Source organism: Mytilus edulis, chromosome 3, assembly GCF_963676685.1.
Source record: "Mytilus edulis chromosome 3, xbMytEdul2.2, whole genome shotgun sequence".
NCBI lineage: Eukaryota > Metazoa > Mollusca > Bivalvia > Mytilida > Mytilidae > Mytilus > Mytilus edulis.
In genome coordinates, this window is record NC_092346.1 from 87,086,384 (window position 1) to 87,105,722 (window position 19,339).

The 19,339-nt window shown below is 31.4% G+C and overlaps 1 protein-coding gene across 3 annotated transcripts in view; it reads right to left on the reverse strand.

Moving 5' to 3' along the window:
- Nucleotides 1–19,339, reverse strand: part of LOC139517691 (U2 snRNP-associated SURP motif-containing protein-like) — a 64,112-nt gene extending 44,773 nt beyond the window's left edge. For 2 of the 3 annotated variants that reach the window (XM_071308990.1, XM_071308987.1), the window contains exons 1-10: nt 19,226–19,339; nt 15,878–15,976; nt 13,405–13,519; nt 12,840–12,958; nt 12,066–12,154; nt 11,164–11,303; nt 10,057–10,124; nt 3,759–3,924; nt 3,198–3,415; nt 2,346–2,389 (exon numbers count right to left, since the gene is read on the reverse strand). In XM_071308990.1, the coding sequence (XP_071165091.1) occupies nt 2,346–2,389; nt 3,198–3,415; nt 3,759–3,924; nt 10,057–10,124; nt 11,164–11,303; nt 12,066–12,154; nt 12,840–12,958; nt 13,405–13,519; nt 15,878–15,976; nt 19,226–19,288 (1,121 nt within the window). In that variant the 5' untranslated portion in view covers nt 19,289–19,339. Of the gene's footprint in view, nt 1–2,345; nt 2,390–3,197; nt 3,416–3,758; nt 3,925–10,056; nt 10,125–10,152; nt 10,221–11,163; nt 11,304–12,065; nt 12,155–12,839; nt 12,959–13,404; nt 13,520–15,877; nt 15,977–19,225 lie in introns of all 3 variants that reach the window. The other variant, XM_071308988.1, reaches the window with a different exon arrangement.

The following is a 19,339-nucleotide window of genomic DNA, read 5'->3' on the forward strand; positions in this document are numbered from 1 at the left end:
CTAAAATGACTGAAACTAATTGTTAAAACAGCATTCTACAGGAATATTTTAACATACTGTCAATTCAAAGCTAAATTTAGTTGTCACAAATATACAACAATAAGAACTCATGCAAAAAAATGGTTGACTTAATCTTAAAACTATCAAACTATTACTTTGTTTTTAAAATGTTCAATTAATTTAAGAAATAAGAAATACAGATATCAAATCTATAAAAGCATTTCCATCATTCTCTTATATCTATCAAAAACAAGTTTGCCATATAAATTATTAACTAAACTTTACAACTGATATAACTCAGAAACTACCATTAAAATTATTACTTCAACATCTGATCGAATATTAGAAGTAAATACATTATAGTCAAACCTTTCTTTTATTTTGTGTATTGACTGATACATGTGGTTTGAATAAAAAAGTTCAAAGTTTGATTTCACCAAAGAATATCATAGATCAAAGATGGTACATATGTAATAGAATTTCAAAATTTCTACAGATGCTGTGAGAATTATTTACGAAGTCTTCAAAGTTAAATCAAATACTAAAATAACAGCATGATCATGATCAAGCATTCAAATATTTGAAGAAAAAAATATCTCAATGCTTAAACTCTTATATTCTGTGTGTTGTTACCATGGTGATCAATGACAGAGGAAAATATACATAAAGAAGGAATAATTTGGGGGTCAAATTGGTTTGAAAATGAAATATAATTTAATGTTAATACAACTTGCAGAATGAAATGTAGGATATATATGTTTCTAATAAAACATTGGAGAAGTAAATTCAGGCATATATAGCAACACATGTCCTAAATTTTCCCAATATAAGCTTAATGTCTGACAAAATCAGCACAGGAAAACTTTGATATCAAGTCTAAGCTTATAGTTGCATTTTCTGATAGCCTGTATATTGTGTATATAAATTTGTTATAATTTTGTCATTGTTGGTTTCACAGATCTTTATTTCCAGGAAATGAACAAGCCCAAAAATGTACTTTCTCCTTAAAACTTTCTACTACTCTGGCAATATTACAACTTTATCAAATATGTTTGAGCAACTTATTTCAAATACATCTGGTTAATTGGTTGGAATGTAATAGACATATATTCTTTTCATCTAGTTACTATTTTGTAGTGGAAACAACTCTTTTCTTTGACAAAGGACTTGTAACTCTTCTTTCAAACCATATGAGTGATACAGTACTTTAGTTTTTGATGCATCAATTTATAGCTATATTGACTTATCTAAATTCTTAAATGAAATGAAAGAAATAAAAATTGCCTGAGAGTCATCATCTAAAAAATCTATACAGGGATTGCATTTTAAATGTTTGATAATATGAACAATTCCCGAAAAATTATACTGATTTGGTTTGAAAAAGAATATTAAAAATCTTGAGTGACTGCTTGCTTCTTCGAAATCTGTCATATTTAATGAAGTGGTACCATTCTTTAAGCCTGCCATATACATGAAAAGTTTCATACTACAAGTCAAATCCTTAAATAGAAATGATTTAAATAGCATGTAATGAAATCGTTTGTACACTGTATGTCAAAATAGAATTATTAAAATTTGGAAATAATGAGATATTTATTCAACATTTATAGCAGTTTCTAAGAAGCAAACAAGCAATCAATGTTTCTCTTATCTATTATATTACAGGCATAATGATACAAATAATATTACACAATTTCCTACATTTCAGTTTTTCACAGTTTTTTTAAACCAGTCTTTTACATAACAAATGTACCTAAGATATGGTACTATACTCCATTATGAGATCAAATATGCAGTAAGAAGTCAAATTGAATTACATGAGACATTCTTGTTGGAACATTTTATACAAAGTCACTAGAAACTTTCAGTGTTGTGGTTAAAGGCAATAATTTTTTCATTAAATTTATAAAATGGGTCATTCTTGAAAAAGTCAACCAACTGAACAGACTCACCTATATCATACAGTTATCATGGTTATAGGTTCAGAGAAATTTTGTATGGGATAGTTTATGCTTTCATATTTCATTAAAAAAAAAATCAATTTGCCCCCCTCCCCCCCTTCTTTTTTAAAACTATATTACCAACTATGTAAAGTAATTTCTTTAACAACTTATTGCATATTTCTATCCATCTTATCATTTGTTTTTATTGACCAGCTTCTCATTTCATATCAGCTTGACATACTGATACTATTGACTTATTAAGTATCAGCTTCATCTCAAACTTCTTTGTCCACCATGATGTTCTGTCGTTGTTGTCCAGCGTAAATCTGTATCCTTCTTCTCAAAATAACCTTGGTTTAAAGCCTAACTTAAACAACCATCTTAACAAAGAATTAAATATACCTTTCTGTAGGAATTACCACTTTCACAACAGCCTTGGCTAAAATCTGGAGAATCGCATTTGAAAAACCAAATTAAGCTCATTTAAGTATGGATTCTTAGACTAAACCCCTGATTATTTCATTTTTCATTTTTAAAGATGTTTTTCCTATGAATTAAATTCATTTTCATTACAATATTTGTTTTTAAAAATATTTTCTCTTTCTTTTTTGTAGTAATTTTTTTCTCTCCTTCAAATGAAAAATGAAAATTTGCAGAGGAAAAAGCATAGTATACAATGTAAATAAAATATTGATATATAAAAATCTTTACAAGTACAATATTTAATGAAGTATGGCTAGTTTTAAATATTTTTTTTAACATGTGTGTGTATTTGTAATTTCTTTATTATTTTTTTTAATAGAGATTACAGTTAGATGATTTGATATTGTACTTTTGTTTCTCCTTGTTGTCAAGCATCATATGCAATGTATGTCTTTAGAAAATGAATGAAACTGAAGACTACATAGAGAAAATGTTTCTCAAATTTGTTAATACAGCTTGTTTCTGTGTCTGTGTCTTTGATTTTATGGTTGTAAATGTTATTTCAAACAATAGTGGTTTTTAGAAGCCTTCCGTTTATATTAAACAAGATTCAATTAGTAAACATGCATTTCAGAATTACAGTAAATATGCTTAAAAAATGTTGAACCCATTAGTGAAGTTCTACAGAATGAAATAAAAAGACCCCTAATTTAGTTAATTACCCCTTTTAGCAAGATCATTTCCCACCTGCTGCCTTACCAAACAGATTTGTTTTAAAGAAAAATCAAACCAATGGTCAGCAAAAAAGGCTGACCACTTCTATGAAATTACCTTGTCAATATCCTCATCTTTATCAGGGGGTGGGATGTTGCCAAATCCCCTGCCTCGCCGGTGTCGTCGATCATGCGGTTGAGCATTAAATGGAAGCCCTGAGGGTGGTGGTGGTTGTGTCAGCTCAGCTAAAGCTGGTGGTATGTAAATAGGGTGGGGTGGTATAGGCACAGCCTTACCCCAACCTAACTTCATTTCATAACTCATCACATCTTTTCCTGTTATTAGATTTTCAGGTTCCAAAATAGAAACAAACCACAAACAACATTATTTTTCAGAATTTCTTTAGTTAGTTGAAATATCTGCAGCCTATAAATAATATAGACTTGAAATACAACAATTTCCAATAGCAGTTTAATTTTACACTAAGAGACATCTGTAACAGGATCTAGAACTTATATATTCCAGACATTACAATGATGATTACACTATCTTAGCAAAGTTTTTTACTGTTAAGATATATAGTTTTTAAAATCAAATATTCAAAGAACAGGCTTTTTTTTTAAATTTGACATTAACATTCTATTGTTAGACATACAACAGATCTAGGTTAAATCTTACCCTTTATACTATTTAAGGCTCTTTCACCATCTTTTCTGTTCATGTAAGCAACAAAACCACAATTTCTTCCTCGATTTTTCTCTTCATCAGTCCTAGGCCACATTATTTTGACACTTGCCAATGGTCCATAGCGACCAAACAATTCACATAACTGTTGTTCTGACATCTGAAGATTACAAAAACAAGATTTTCAACAACAAAATCTATTTTTAACAAGAAATCAATATTCTTATTAAACTAGAAGTTTGGTATCATCACCTTTCTACATAAAGGACAATACTTGCAATAAAATTACCCCTATGAACATGATAATCTATTTTTAACAAGAAATAAAATATTATTAATATTAATCAACTAGAGGCCCCAAGGAGTTTGTAAAGGACAATAAAATTACCCCTATGAACATGATAATTTAGCAGATAAGGTTTTGGAACATTCTTTTTAACGAGATACCTCACATGTTAATTGTGGCAAAGTTTTGTTCCACTTGGCACTAGTTTTACAGACTTTTTTTGGTAAAAATGAACATTTGATGGATGCCAAGTTGTAGCTATGAATAGCTGACATAGCCTTTTGGTAATGAGAGCTAATAATGTGCCAGAAGGTGGAAACATCTATAACTATTTTTGAATAAAACAAAAAGAATAAACCACTATCTGTAAGCTAAATGTGTCTATCAAGAAAAAAAAGACTATCCATCTGAGTTCAAAAGACATGGATATAAGCATTTATAGGTCACTGTATAGTCTTCAACAAAGAAAAGTAAAAAAAGATCCATCCATTTTCAAACAACTACAGCAGGCTCTGATATAAGAAATGTGAAACAATTCAATAGAGAAACCGCCTAATTCATTACTATACAATTTACGAAAAAAAAAATATGACAGACATGACCCATCTACATTCATTTTATATTTTTATAAATCACTTGGCATATGGAAGGAGAAACACCCTTGTTTTGACCTTACATATTTAGATATGCTTATCATTTTGATGTCACATTTTATTTTAATTCAATCAAATATTCTCAATTTGAGCCACTAGTGATTTCTACTAACTGCTGTTTGACAAATCATTATGCAAATCAGCTTACTGTCAGAGGCCGCTCAGGGATTTATTAAAAATTGCAGAGCGACAGAATTTTTTTTGACTGCAGTACAGTATACAGACAATAACTTTATGGATTTTACATGAACACAATATAACACATTCAATTCTCTTGTATTTTAACCCTTCCCTTGTCAATACACTACGTTTATGTAAATTGATATTACCACATTCAGAGGAAATAGCTTTCCATTTTATTTCAATATTTCACTAAACTACTTTTCTTTATCAGAAACATACTCAAATATAAATAACTTAAAAAGTAAGACAAAAATTGTACATATACAACATAAAAAGACTGAAAATTCAATCTAAACTTAAAAAATATGTGATACAACAAACATGGACCTAACAATATTGTACAACACAGAGTTCAGAGTTTCTTTTTTTTTTTTTTTTTTTTTTATCTCTTTACAGAATTTTGTATTAAATTTAACATGTTAACTACTTTCTAACATGGAAAGAGAGACCAAAATAGAAGTTACTTATTTAGATTTAAGGAAATTTTCAAAGGAGTAGGTCCAGTAAGACCCCTTTTTGGCCCCAAAATATAGCAGTTTTACAAAATTGTTAAAATATAATCTTTTAGTTATTTATTGGACAGTAGAATGCTTCTGCTACATAAATATGGGCTGTTTTTGACAACACAATGCACATACATTGGGTACTAGCAAGGCTTCCAAAACAGTCATATATTCCAGACATTTGTATAATGTCCGGTAAAAGTCCGGCTGGGCAAAGCATGAAACAGTCATATACTTTTTAGATAAGGCTTTTTCTGTCATTTTAACATAATTCACGATCTTTTTGACCCAACCTTTTGCCTTTAACATCCACACTCTCCGGTCATAAAAGTGACATGATGATTATTTACTATCAAAACAACCCCTACTTCAATACTTTCTAATCTAAATCAAGGTTAATTAGTTGTTGGACAGCTGAAATCTACCTGTTCAGATGACAGGTAAACTATTTTCAGTACCAGACATCGTATAATTTGATCGGTATATTCACAATTATTTTCTTACATTTCAGCGGTTTGTATCTAATTGATTTAGTCCAAAAGATTAAAATTAAAAGAAATTAGTTTATCAACAAGATTTGATGATTTGATGAAAAATTTAAAAAGGTTTTAAATGAAAAATCGTCAGATCTACGTTGTATGAACTAGGACACGTGTGCGCATGTGCACAGGGGGAAATTTAGTTATGCATCCTACATTTCTTCAAAAATGCTAAAATTATCATTGATACCTGTATCTAACGTTCATTTCAAGTATTATGTTAAAGAAATAACGTGGAAAGAGCTTTTTCACTCATGCATGGATTTTACGTTTCCGTTTATGGTCCATGTTTTACCATTGTCAAGTCAACATCCGGTTTTAGAAAAATGTGTTTTTAAAAACGAAAGTAAAGTTTTAGACAATGTCATTTTGCACAAATAAAGAGTCTAAGGCATATATGAGCACGCTGATGTGCACACTTTGAATAATGCACTGCCAATTTAACAGTTTACATCATAACATCCAATTCATATCAAAGTAAAGTTTAAAATTGTTTTTTAATCTAATGACAATCATTGGAATGACCATCTGATTACCATAATTGCCTTTTGTGACTAAGTTTTAAGGGATTAAAATCGGGATCAGATATAACATGTCCGGCTGGCTCAAATATTTTTTGGAAGCCCTGGGTACTAGCACCATTAAGTCATGCTAAATTACTGAAATCTTCACAATTCTAGCATTTTAGTTAACTTTAAGACGGTTTCCGTGTAAAACGAAAGTGACTGCATTCGTGTTCATCCTAAATATTGAAATGTAAGTTGTATTTGATGATAATACATAACATATATAAAGGTTGAGGATGAACACAGATGCAGCCACTATTATTTTTTACCAAAACCATCTGAAAAGTGACATATTTGGTAGATTTTTCATATTTGAGCTTGAAACGGATCGTTTTTAATGACTAAATCAGTTAAAATCTTTCACATAAACTAATTGAATCAAATGAAATAGACATTTAAGTGTTTAAAAAGTGATCAAAATCTTTCGTCAGATGTACCTGAAACTTGAAGTCAAAATCGGTCCTTACCGGACCTACTCATCGTCATTATACATCACCTTCTCTGCATGATGTCTCTATTAATGACTTGCTGCCATTCATACAAAAGCCGTTAGGTATTCATCACATTCGCACGAAACTTTATTCATTACCCCTTTCAAAACTTCATTCTCTGTTCAATTTATGTTTGGAATCCACTGTTACAAACCCTCATTCAAACCAATACAAACTTGAAGCTATAATTTCGGATATTGCAAGTCACAGACTTTTCAAGCCAGTTCGCATTGGAAAAGATGAAAAAGAGAAAAGATTTTTTCTTAATCTTTCCTTTGCCAACAAAGGTCTCGATGGCGTCAACCTAGGCAATATCCTTCATCATAAATTAGTACAATCGAAAATACCTCCTTATTTCAAAGACCAGTCTGTACCAATAATTTCTTATACCTATACCAAACCTATTGCAACTAAAATTTTCAATTACAAACGCGTTTTGCAGGATCTCGATATTGACGACTTCAAGTCTAAACCTCCTGATTGCACTTGTGCTAGTTCCAAATTCACATATAATCCTGCTGGCCACGTTATTACCGGTGACCTTAACATTGTTAATAACACTTCTCTACGAAATGTGTTATTGAAAGGTCCCAAATATCGTGAGCCTAAATCCATCAATTGGAAATACAACTTTAAAATTTTGATGGATTCAGTCGAGGATTATGCCAGGCAATGGGCTAAGCGCGAGAAGGAAGACGTAGACACTCTATCCGAATGGATTAAGGCAGTGAGGTCGTTGATACAAATCAGAATTAAGAAACTGAATGGGTCCATCAATGCCCATGCTACGTCAATCTTTAAAGACCCAAATGTTGCAAAACACCTATCCGACCTCCATGACAAATATGTTGTTGTCCCCGCAGATAAAGCCCCAAATAACATCGTTTTTGTGTGTAAAAGTCACTACATCAACTGCTTGATAAACGAATTAGGTATTGACAATTCACTTGGAAACTCAACATATACCCTCACGACACTTACCAAAGAGGAAATCCTGGATAATCATAGGTCTGTTCTATGTTCCTTTGGAATTTCAACCAAAGATGAAGAACTGGATCTTCCATCACTGTATTGGATACCTAAACTACATAAGTGTCCTTACAAACAACGGTATATTGCTGGGTCTTCCAAGTGCTCCACGAAACCTCTTTCTAAATTATTAACATCTATTTTATCAGCAATCAAAGACGGGCTTCAAAGTTATTGTGAAACTGCCTATTCTAGAGGTGGCGTGAATCAGATGTGGATACTTAAAAATTCAAAAGATCTTTTAGAGTACATACAATCTAACTCTCTTTCATCTTGTAACAGTATTAAAACATTTGACTTTTCTACTCTGTACACAAGTATTCCACATTCCAAACTAAAAGACAAATTGAAAGAGTTGGTATTACTTTGCTTCATAAAAAAGAATGGCCAAAGTAGATACAAGTATCTTGTCTTAGGGAGGGATAAATCCTACTTTGTAAAGAATCACTCTGATTCAAACAAAAAATTCTCTGAAACTGATATTATCAAGATGCTTGATTTCTTGATTGACAACATATTTGTTACGTTCGGAGGACGTGTTTTTCAACAGACTGTCGGCATTCCAATGGGAACAAACTGTGCCCCTCTACTCGCCGACTTGTTTCTTTATTATTATGAGGCTGACTTCATGCAGGAACTTCTTAGGAAGAAAGACAAGAAGTTAGCAATATCCTTTAACTCTACTTTCCGCTATATAGATGATGTTCTTTCACTAAACAATTCAAAATTTGGTGACTACGTGGAACGCATCTATCCAATCGAACTAGAGATAAAGGATACTACAGATACAATTAAGTCGGCTTCATATCTTGACTTACATCTAGAAATTGACAATGAGGGTCGGTTGAAAACAAAACTTTACGACAAAAGAGATGATTTCAGCTTTCCAATTGTGAACTTTCCATTTCTAAGTAGCAACATTCCAGCAGCACCTGCATACGGGGTATATATCTCCCAATTGATACGATATTCCCGTGCTTGTATTTCCTATCATGATTTTCTTGATAGAGGTTTGCTGCTCACAAGGAAGCTATTAAACCAAGAGTTCCAAATAGTGAAGTTGAAATCATCCCTTCGTAAATTTTACGGACGCCATCACGAGTTGGTTGACCGTTATGGAATAACCGTTTCACAAATGATATCGGATATGTTCCTTACGTCGTAACTACAATCCCCTTCCCTTTCATGAATATGACCTACCGAATTAGACTATTTACCGGATTTGTAATTACATAAGCAACACGACGGGTGCCACATGTGGAGCAGGATCTGCTTACCCTTCCGGAGCACCTGAGATCACCCCTAGTTTTTGGTGGGGTTCGTGTTGTTTATTCTTTAGTTTTCTATGTTGTGTCGTGTGTACTATTGTTTTTCTGTTTGTCTTTTTCATTTTTAGCCATGGAGTTGTCAGTTTGTTTTAGATTTATGAGTTTGACTGTCCCTTTGGTATCTTTCGTCCCTCTTTTACAGTGATTTGTAAACAGGAAAATGATGAAGAACATTAAATGTGTCCAGTCTAGCTTTACAGAATCCATTTTTGTGCCATACTAAAATTGTATTAATAGTTGTTTACCAAAATAATGTGATGGAACTATGTGACAGATAAAGGTAAATTAGTATAAAACTGAGTTACTAAGTTAGTTGGGAAAATAGTTACAAGGAAACAAAACTAGATCTGGTGTAGCCACTTTCCTGTGACTGTTATATCACAAACACACTGGTGTAGCCACTTTCCTGTGACTGTTATATCAGAAACACACTGGTGTAGCCACTTTCCTGTGACTGTTATATCACACAATCTTTATAAAATAGAATCACTTATTTTCCAACTCCTTGTGGTTTCACATTTTAAGTTAAGTATATTTTCTTTTCAATATTTTCATCCCCAGTTTTTACAAGCAAATGCTGACTGATCATTCAATGACAAACCTAAATTGCCATATAACCAACATTTTTTTCTAGGCCTGTAAATATGTTAAATGAACAACCAATCTAAAACAATGGGCTTCATGCAATCTCATTTAACATTCATTCTATTGTACCTTAGGATTTATGTTTCCAACATAAATATTTGTGGTTGTATCATCATTAGGGTCAGCAAAAGGACCACCTAAAAAAATAAAATAATCAACAATTACCTTTGGATTTAGGTTTTTAAGATACATATTAGTGGTCGTGTCATTGTATGGGTCAGCCCATGGGTCATCTGCAAATAAAGCAAACAAAACTGATGAAAACAAAGTAACATAACAAATATCAGTTTAAACAATAATGGAAATTATCAGATGACAAATAAAAAATCCCAATCCTGTTCCAATAAAACATTGTACCCAGTGATAATCATATTCAGAGGCAAATTAAAATTTCACTTATATTTCCACTATGCAAAAATATAAATGACACCCACCCACCCATTGCAGAGATTTAAAACTGCCTTCCCTGGGTCTCACATATGTTTTTATGGAATAGCCTCAATGATATGTCAGATAATAAATTACATGCAATTTAGTAGTTAACATAAATGAAATTTTCAATGTTAAGAAAATTAAAAAGTTTATGAAAAAAATTTGAGTGCAGTTGCTTTGGATCTTCTGGTGTCATGAACCATCTGCAATACAATAAATATCCAAAGGAAAGAAAATGGACTAAGAAAAACATTCTTTCATTACCTGTCCCAAATCAGGAGCCTGTTATCAGTGTGTATTGTTGGTTCATGTTTTGTTGGTTTTTTTTTCGTTTTTTTTTCTCAACATTCATAAATTCTTTATTGCACTCTTTGCTGTTTTAACAAAATACTTAATGTACAGCATTCCATCAAGTATCCCTGTTACACACAATTATTACTGAATATCCAGGGAGATGGTTCATGTTTGTTAATTGTATTGTTATAAATTAAGCTGTTAGTTTTCTTGCTTGATTTGTTTCACTTTTCCATGTCTTTCATAGGTGACCATACCCTTTTGGTTTACCTCATTTTTGAAAACCTATAAATGCTTATATCCTAGTCATTTGATTGATTGATTGTTGGTTGCTTTACGCCACATTAGCACAAAAAGGCTATATCGCGGCGACCTAGTCATTTGAATTCTAGTGGATATTTCTATCATTGACAATCATACCACACCTCCTTGTTTTAATATAGAGCTTACTTTTATCATCTATGGGTAATGGGTCATATTTGGTTGAATTATTGAGATCTTGAGGTTCTACTGATTCTCCCGGGTCAGGAGGTATTTCTCCTCTTAAAATCTTCTTTATTCTGTGCCTTTCCTCTCGTTCTCGTTGAATTCTAAATAAAAAAAGTTCAGATCAATTTCACTACAAATGTTGTCTTTACATTGGTCTGCAAGTGCCATATAATGTTAGTAAAACATCAAACGAAATTTTCCTTGTTGTGAAGATTTTCAGTACACAAGCATGTATTTTCCCGTAAAATGCTTATATTCTTACGTCATCGTTCAATGACGTCGGGCACCTCATTCATAAACAAGAATGTGTCAATAGTACACGGATGCCCCACTCACACTATCATTTTCTATGTTCAGTGGACCGTGAAATTGGGGTCAAAACTTTAATTTGGAATTATAATTAGAAAGATCATATCATAGGGAGCATGTGTACTAAGTTTCAAGTTGATGTAACTTTAACTTCATCAAAAACTACCTTGACCAAAAACTTTAACCTGAACTTCACACTATCATTTTCTATGTTCAGTGGACCATGAAATTGGGGTCAAAACTATAATTTGGCATTAAAATTAAAAAGATCATATCATGGGGAACATGTGTACTAAGTTTCAAGTTGATTGGACTTCAACTTCTTCAAAAACTACCTTGACCAAAAACTTTAACCGGACGGACGAACGAACGGAGGCACAGACCAGAAAACATAATGCCCCTCTACTATCGTAGGTGGGGCATAAAAAGCATATGATGTAGGAGTACGATCGGAACAGCCCTGGCAATATATTCATATTTTACCACAGGTGTGTACTCAAAGCGTTTGAAGGACGTCATGTTAGAATTATATGTATACACTTTATTTCACTTACTGTTTCAATTCTTCTTTAAATTGTTCTAACTGACTTTTCTTCTTTTCATCTCTCTTTGGTTTCTTTGCCGAGTTGGACTGAGAATTTGACTATTTGAGAAAAATAAATCATTTATCAAACATATAATCAACAACAATGCATCGTACAATTTTCTTTATGATGTAATTATAACGATGCATAATTATGCCCGAATATTAAAATTAGGATATATCTGACTCATAAACAATGTACAGTAAACATGATTTCAGTTATCCTGTATGCCCAATGCAATTGATTAAGGTAACATATAAACTGATGCACAATTGATCATTCCCTAAAATCTGTGAGGCTTAAAAAACTTGGATAGTTGTTTCATTTGCAATCATTCCACATCTCCTTATTTTAATTTTGATAAAAATTGTCCATATACAAATTGAGTGCTGTAAAGTTTGGCAAACTGGAATTGGCCTACAAAAACAAATGTTTACACACTAGCTACAACTCAACATTAAGAAGCTGCAGACCAAAAATATACAATAATTCCCTTTCATACAATGTTTTTCAGATGGAAGGATGGATGTGGTCAAGCAGTTACAAGACCTTCTTTCATACCTGGTGATGCAGGTAAAACGCAAAATTTTTCAGCCAAAAAACTTTAATCATAAGAACTTTCTCATCTTTTTGTATGAATGTTGATATTTATTTATAAGAGTCATAGGCAATATATATAATAAAACATTTTTAGAGCAGCAAGCTCAAATCATTTCTAAGATTAAAAATAAATCTTTAACCTACTTGATCCTCTTGTTTAATGGCATCCTTTTTCACAGACTGGAATGTGGCAGCTAACTCGGCCAGTTTTGATGTTGGTTTGTATAGTTTCTTTTTCTCAGCTTTAGCATTTGTTTCATGCTCTGAAAAATAAAATATGGAGCTTAAGATTTTCTTATTTTTCACAAATATTTGAACTGCCAGTTTCAAGTATATAGTTTTGTGATACATGTTGTACCTATTAGTTCTCTTTTTGGAAAGGTCAAAATTTCAGCCTTCTTTCTATTAAATATGTTTACAATAGTTATAAATACTAAAATTCATACAAATGTTGAAGTTTGTTATTTAACATTACAATGGTTAACAGGTTTCTGAGTTAAAACTTTCTTATTCTTTTTGGTTCATATTGTAAACTTACTTTAACTCTAATCAAACTGGTAAAAAAGATATGAAGCTGATTAAAAGTGTTATTTAGTTCAATTTTTTGAAAATTTGAAAAAGAATTCCAAATATAAAGTTGAGTGTGGTAGATTATTCAATAAAGATGACAATGTTTCTTCAAGATTATATATATATATAACAAACTTACTGCCAGCACCTGGATTAACAGTTCCACCTTTAACCCATGTTTTCTGCTGTTTTCCTGTATCCTGGAATGAGGCTACAAAATCATCATACACTTGTGCTGCAGCCTTCATATCCTCCTATATAGTATCAAAAATTACAGTTATAAATGTGAAAACAGCTTGTACAGTTGAGCTTTATATAAACTATTACCTAATGGTTAAAACACCAGAAACTCAGAGAATAGTTTAGGTTGAGACAACTTTGACTGATCTGGTAGATACATATTTTAAGGTAGCTGGGGTTGTCTAAATGTTCGATTAATGATTTTCTTAAAACTTCTGTAAAAGACTTCTTGGTCCATCTACCCAGTACTTCCTAATTTTGATATAAAAAACTGAGTTTCATTTTCCTCGTTTTACTGTTAAAGTATGTTGAAGTATACAAAATCACAGTTATTTCATACGGGTTATACAGGGTGAATGATAGAATTGGTTACATTTCAAAGAAAGAACTGCTTATAATAAGTACTTATGAAATATCAACTAAAAAAAGGTGTTACAGGCCTTATTTTCTTGAAAAATACAAAAATTAACAAATTGTTCTATCCTATTCCTATCAAACTCAATATAATTACCTTCCCTTGATTTTAAAAGGATTATTTCTGAAAATTTAAATACATTTCACCCCTATTTTTTTTTTATACTTTAATCTCTATAATTTCAAGTTTCAGATGTTTCAGTTGTATTTATATTGAATAATATTTGATCAAATACTTTAAAACCAAGAAAGTATTTTTTTCAACATGATCAAAAGGAATGCTCAATCAAAGAGCAGATTGCTCTGAGGGATACGATTGCCATTGTTTCATTGACACATGTATGCATGTAGCTGGATAATATTATTTTCAAAACTAATTCAAATGACAAACAGACATGTAAAATAGTTACAAAGTAGCCAAACCCGGATAAAAGTGTATGAACAATGTAATTAGGTCTATTGTGTTTTATTTTTGTACTATCAATACCAAGTTTACTTTCCACAGCAGTCACTGACTGACACAGAGTGAGAGATGTCAGAGAAGGTATTTTATTTCACTCATTGGTTATTATATTTTATTAAGTGTCTGTTAGCGATGCACCGACGTATAGTCATCAATGTGCTGATGGATCGTCGTATGATGTAGATGTAGATTTCAATTCGTATATTATCACCTTTTTTCCTACGTTAATTCTAGGAGGAACCCCATTCCTAACTCTTTAAATATTTAATTTCCTTTGGGTCAGTCATCATGGCTACTTTTCGTACACAGTTATCGGTTTAAATTGCATTCGTTTTTAATAATATACGATGTTTATTGACAGAACGAGCTAATACTCGACATCTTGTTTATATTCAGAATTCACGGAAGTTACTGCCGGAAGGGAGACAACTCGAAACGACAATATGGAAGACTCCATTTCGCCTGAAGGGGTGTTCTACGATGTGGAATATATTTATTTTAATCTAAATGATGCATTTGATTTAAAATTATGCAACAACAATAACCCTCAATAGCAGACATACATAGAAAAGATCCCATGAGTTATAAATTAATTAATTGAGTGGGGAATCCAGAGCAACCATTCAATCTAAAACCCCTTAAAGTCAAGAAAACTATACGCATAATTTCCAAATCAAACCCTGTGGCAAGATATATTCCAAATGCTTATTAAACGACCTAAATGGTTCTCAATTTCTTTATGGAACTTGTACAATCTCAAATATCAGTTTCATAACGGTAACATATAAGAAAAACTCCACTTCAGTTCTTATATGACAGAAATAGATTTATCGGTATTCAGAGAACGCTCGGAATTTTATCAAAACTGGGAAATTCCCTCTGACGTGTTTCTAAATTTATAACTACACTAAATACTGCTTAATTCTGATTTTCCGTGTTGTTAAAAACACGCATCGAAGTCAAGGGAATTATCAAACATGAAGATTATGAAAAGAACATTATAGGAAAGTTGATTAAGTTCGATCCCTTTGTTTGTTTTTACCATTTAAAGCAAGACAATCATAAGAATCTGAGATGTTCCTTAATGTTTAGAATAAAACGATTGACGTGAGGGAAATTGCTCTGAGCCACCGGTATAAGTCTACAGATTGCTTGAAAGCAATCGTATCCCAAAAATCATCAACCTTAACTAAATATTTTCAAACAGTGGAAATCTATTCCTTTACTTTAAAGTACAACCCTCTAGACATTTAAATCCGCACTTTAGTAGTTTAAAACATTTGATGTTTCTGTGATAATTTGGCTATAGATTAAAAATATGAAATATTTTTTTCTCACAATTATCACAACCATGTCAACTTAAATTTTATTAGCTATAGCCAGACACAATGTCTATACAGTTTTGTAGAACATGTTGAATTGACTTAATGTAACATGAATTTATTTTGTGTTATTGTATTAAATGTCTTCTAAAGTATCAAGTTAGAATTCTTACCTTTTTCTTTAATTCTTCTTGTTCTCTTTTTGACAATGCTTTTTTACCAATATTCATTGTTCCTATCTCAAATGCTTTTAATTTGCTCTCTGGTATAGCCTACAAAAGAAAACAAAATCTAAATTATCAATTTTATAAAACTAGTGTTACTGCCCAATTCCTTAATTATATACCGGGTAATATAAAGTTTCAGGTCAATTCCGTAACAAAGGAAGTTTCAGTTGGTTAGTGCCAGAAGCAATACCATCATCATAGAAAAAGTGTTGTATTGGAAGAAGGTGATGGATCATCTGAAAAAGGGCATGATGCAAAACGTTTTTTTTTTTTTTTTAAACTTATAAACATACTAAATGTAGAGGTGAAATAGCAGATATAAACTGCTGAAAGCTTTGAGCAACAAACAAAGTCTTTCCAATCTATTTACAGTTTAAAATCTCTACTATACAATTAACATATTTACATCTTAAAAATATGTACTATGTCACTACTTTAAAGAAAAAGTTGAGTCATACAACTATGCTTCAAACATGAGCGTAGTTAAAATTCTTGTGTCAGAAGTACCCACTTCAAAACAATAATTTCTATCAAATTAAAGTTATAAACAAATTCTTTAAATGACATGTAAAAATGTAGTGCTATTCAACCACACTATTTTGTTAACCAATACAATGAACACCTTTAGCAATAAGTCTATTGTTGCCCATAGCTATCATGGCTATTAAATGAATTTAGCTGATTACAGATTTTCTGCCAAAATTGTGATGAGTCCAAGGAGAAATCACAGTATTGTTTGACAAGGGGAAAAACAATTTAGAGAACCCGCCCAAAAAAATAACAAGATGGAAAAAGGTGAAAAGTTTTAAATACAAGTATAGCATGTACAAGTATAAGTATAGCATGTACAATGATGTACAGTACTTCTTTTGCCATTAATGATTTTTAATTGCAACATTTTTGTTGTGCAAATTGAAAAAAAAGCAGCTCTGGACTGATCTCCTTCTGGTATACAAACAGTTATTACAGTTTCAGCTTCATTTAATATTACGAACTGTTGCATGCGGGGAGTAATTTGATTAAACATGTTAAAAATATTCAAATTATAGTTAAACATAATTTGTTTTCTTCATACGATGTACATGTAACTTATGCTGGTTGATTCCAATCCTTCATGGTCAATAGACAGATTAAAATGCCCCTTTTTTCTGGGTCTCACTTATTAGTGACAACTAGCGTCAAGAAGCGACAAGAAGCGTTAAGAAGAAGTTTTAGCGACAAGAAGACTATTTAGCGAAGGAATAAATTGATATTTTTTTTTATTATATTGATAGATGAATAAACTAAACATTTGTGAGATGAAAGGGATTGTGTAGTCTATATTATTATATTGATAGATGAAGAAATTAAACATTTGTTAGGAAGAAAGGGATTGTGTAGGTTTTTTTTTTATTAAATATAAAGAATATGTTAAATATAATGTATGCACACGCTTTAAAAGGGAAATAAAAACAAAGATTTTCTCAACTTTTCTTTGATATATTGTTTCCTTTCTAACAGTATAATTCATTATTCTTGATCATGTTGATAGGAACAACATAAAATATGGCAGTAATAACAGTACACACAATGCAGAACATCACCTGAGAATAACAAGGCACGTGTTCCTTGTTTTATTGCTACAATAACACCTTCAACTTTGTACACGGTCAGACTATACAATTACATGCGCCCGAATACAATCATTGTAAATAGTGAACACCTGTTGAAAACTCAAGATTGTCATTATTTTCCTTTAATCTTCAATCAATATGCATAAGGCCTAAAAAAAAAAGATATGTGTTTCCGGTAACATCATTTTGAAAAATAGGGTCGGAATACTTCTTTTTTTTTTTTTTTTTTTTTTTTTGGACATCGTAAATGAAATCCGGAAAATTATCATGGTTTTTCCAAGTCCGGATCCGTAATTAGTTTCAAAAACCGGAAGTGTGCCATTTGCAATGTTTTTGAAGCACCTGCTGTGCAAATTTCTTGGATTTTAACCTATTTGGAATACCTTTTGACATTAATAAAATGTTTTACTGGCTTTCTATGCAAGTAGAAGCAAGAGAGAAAAAATATTATGTCATCTATCAGAATCCTGTGTCAAAAACGGGGTCGGTTGATACAATTTTTTTTTTTTTTTTTGAAGATCCAATAAAAAAGTTAGGGTCGGGGCTAAAAAACAGGGTCGGTCGGGTTACCGTAACATCGATTTTTTTTTTCTCGGCCTAAACATGATAAATATCGTTTAATGAGGCAATACACAAAATAAAATAATGAAAAATATTCACATTTTAATTTTCTTTTTCTCTCGTTTGATTTCACAATTTGTGTATGTATTTTCTGGACAAAGATGCACAAATAATGCATTTTGCAAGTTTATCATATATTGTACAAATAGAGTTTTAAAAACAAATTATAAGTTAAATATGTTATTGTTCTAAAACACTATACTGTTGTGCATAATAAATGATAAAATATCATGTAAATAAATGTTTGAATTTCTTTTCTATCAATTTTAACTTTCTTGTCGCTAAAATTGCTTTCTTTTGCATATTCTTTTAATATTTATTTGGGAATAAGTAATTTTAATAAAAAAAAAATTTGCTTTCTTGTCGTTTCATGTCCCTAAAATAATTCTTTTTGTCGCTAATTAGTGAGACCGTTTTTTCTTGGAACATGTGGAATAAAATGTGTTTATTCACAGTATGGTTGTGCGGTTGCGTTGGATAAAGTTGTTGCCACCACTTCATAAAAATTCCAGTTCATTCCCTTTGATGTCATTTTTGTTGTTAAATTGTTTATCTTTCACAGATTATGTTGATTTTTTGATTTTGTTATTTTTGATTTTTTGTTGCTAAATTAGTGTAAATTATAAATTTTATAGTCGACGCCCGGCGAATAATCTTCAATAATTGAAGGATCGCTAGAAACCAAAAGAAGAAGAAGAAGATCTTGTCTCAATTATTTCTTGATACCAACGGCAATTATGGTGACATTGATTAGGCTATATAATGTATTTACAGTTTTGACAAGACTTGTTTTATATAGACATTATACCCCTAAGCAGGTTTCATAAACACAGATTAATGTTTGAATTCTTGATTGCAGGATTTTTACTGTTATGTCGCAAAAAGACAATATTTTCCCAGACTATGTTTATCTGTTTATGATTATGCTTGAGTATGTGAAATTATATCAGAATGAGATCATGTGCAAGACAAGATAACGCTTTCATTTTATGACCAGTCCTTAAAGGTGGACAATACCAAGTGTGCTTTATAAATGAGGTATATGACATAAACTAGTCACCTTAACTGAACCAGGGGTAATTTTGTCATTTTTCAAACCCCAAGGTAAATTTTTCTCCGCCATTTTGGTTCCTCACATTGATGATAAATAAAATTCGGTACAATCTCGGAGTAT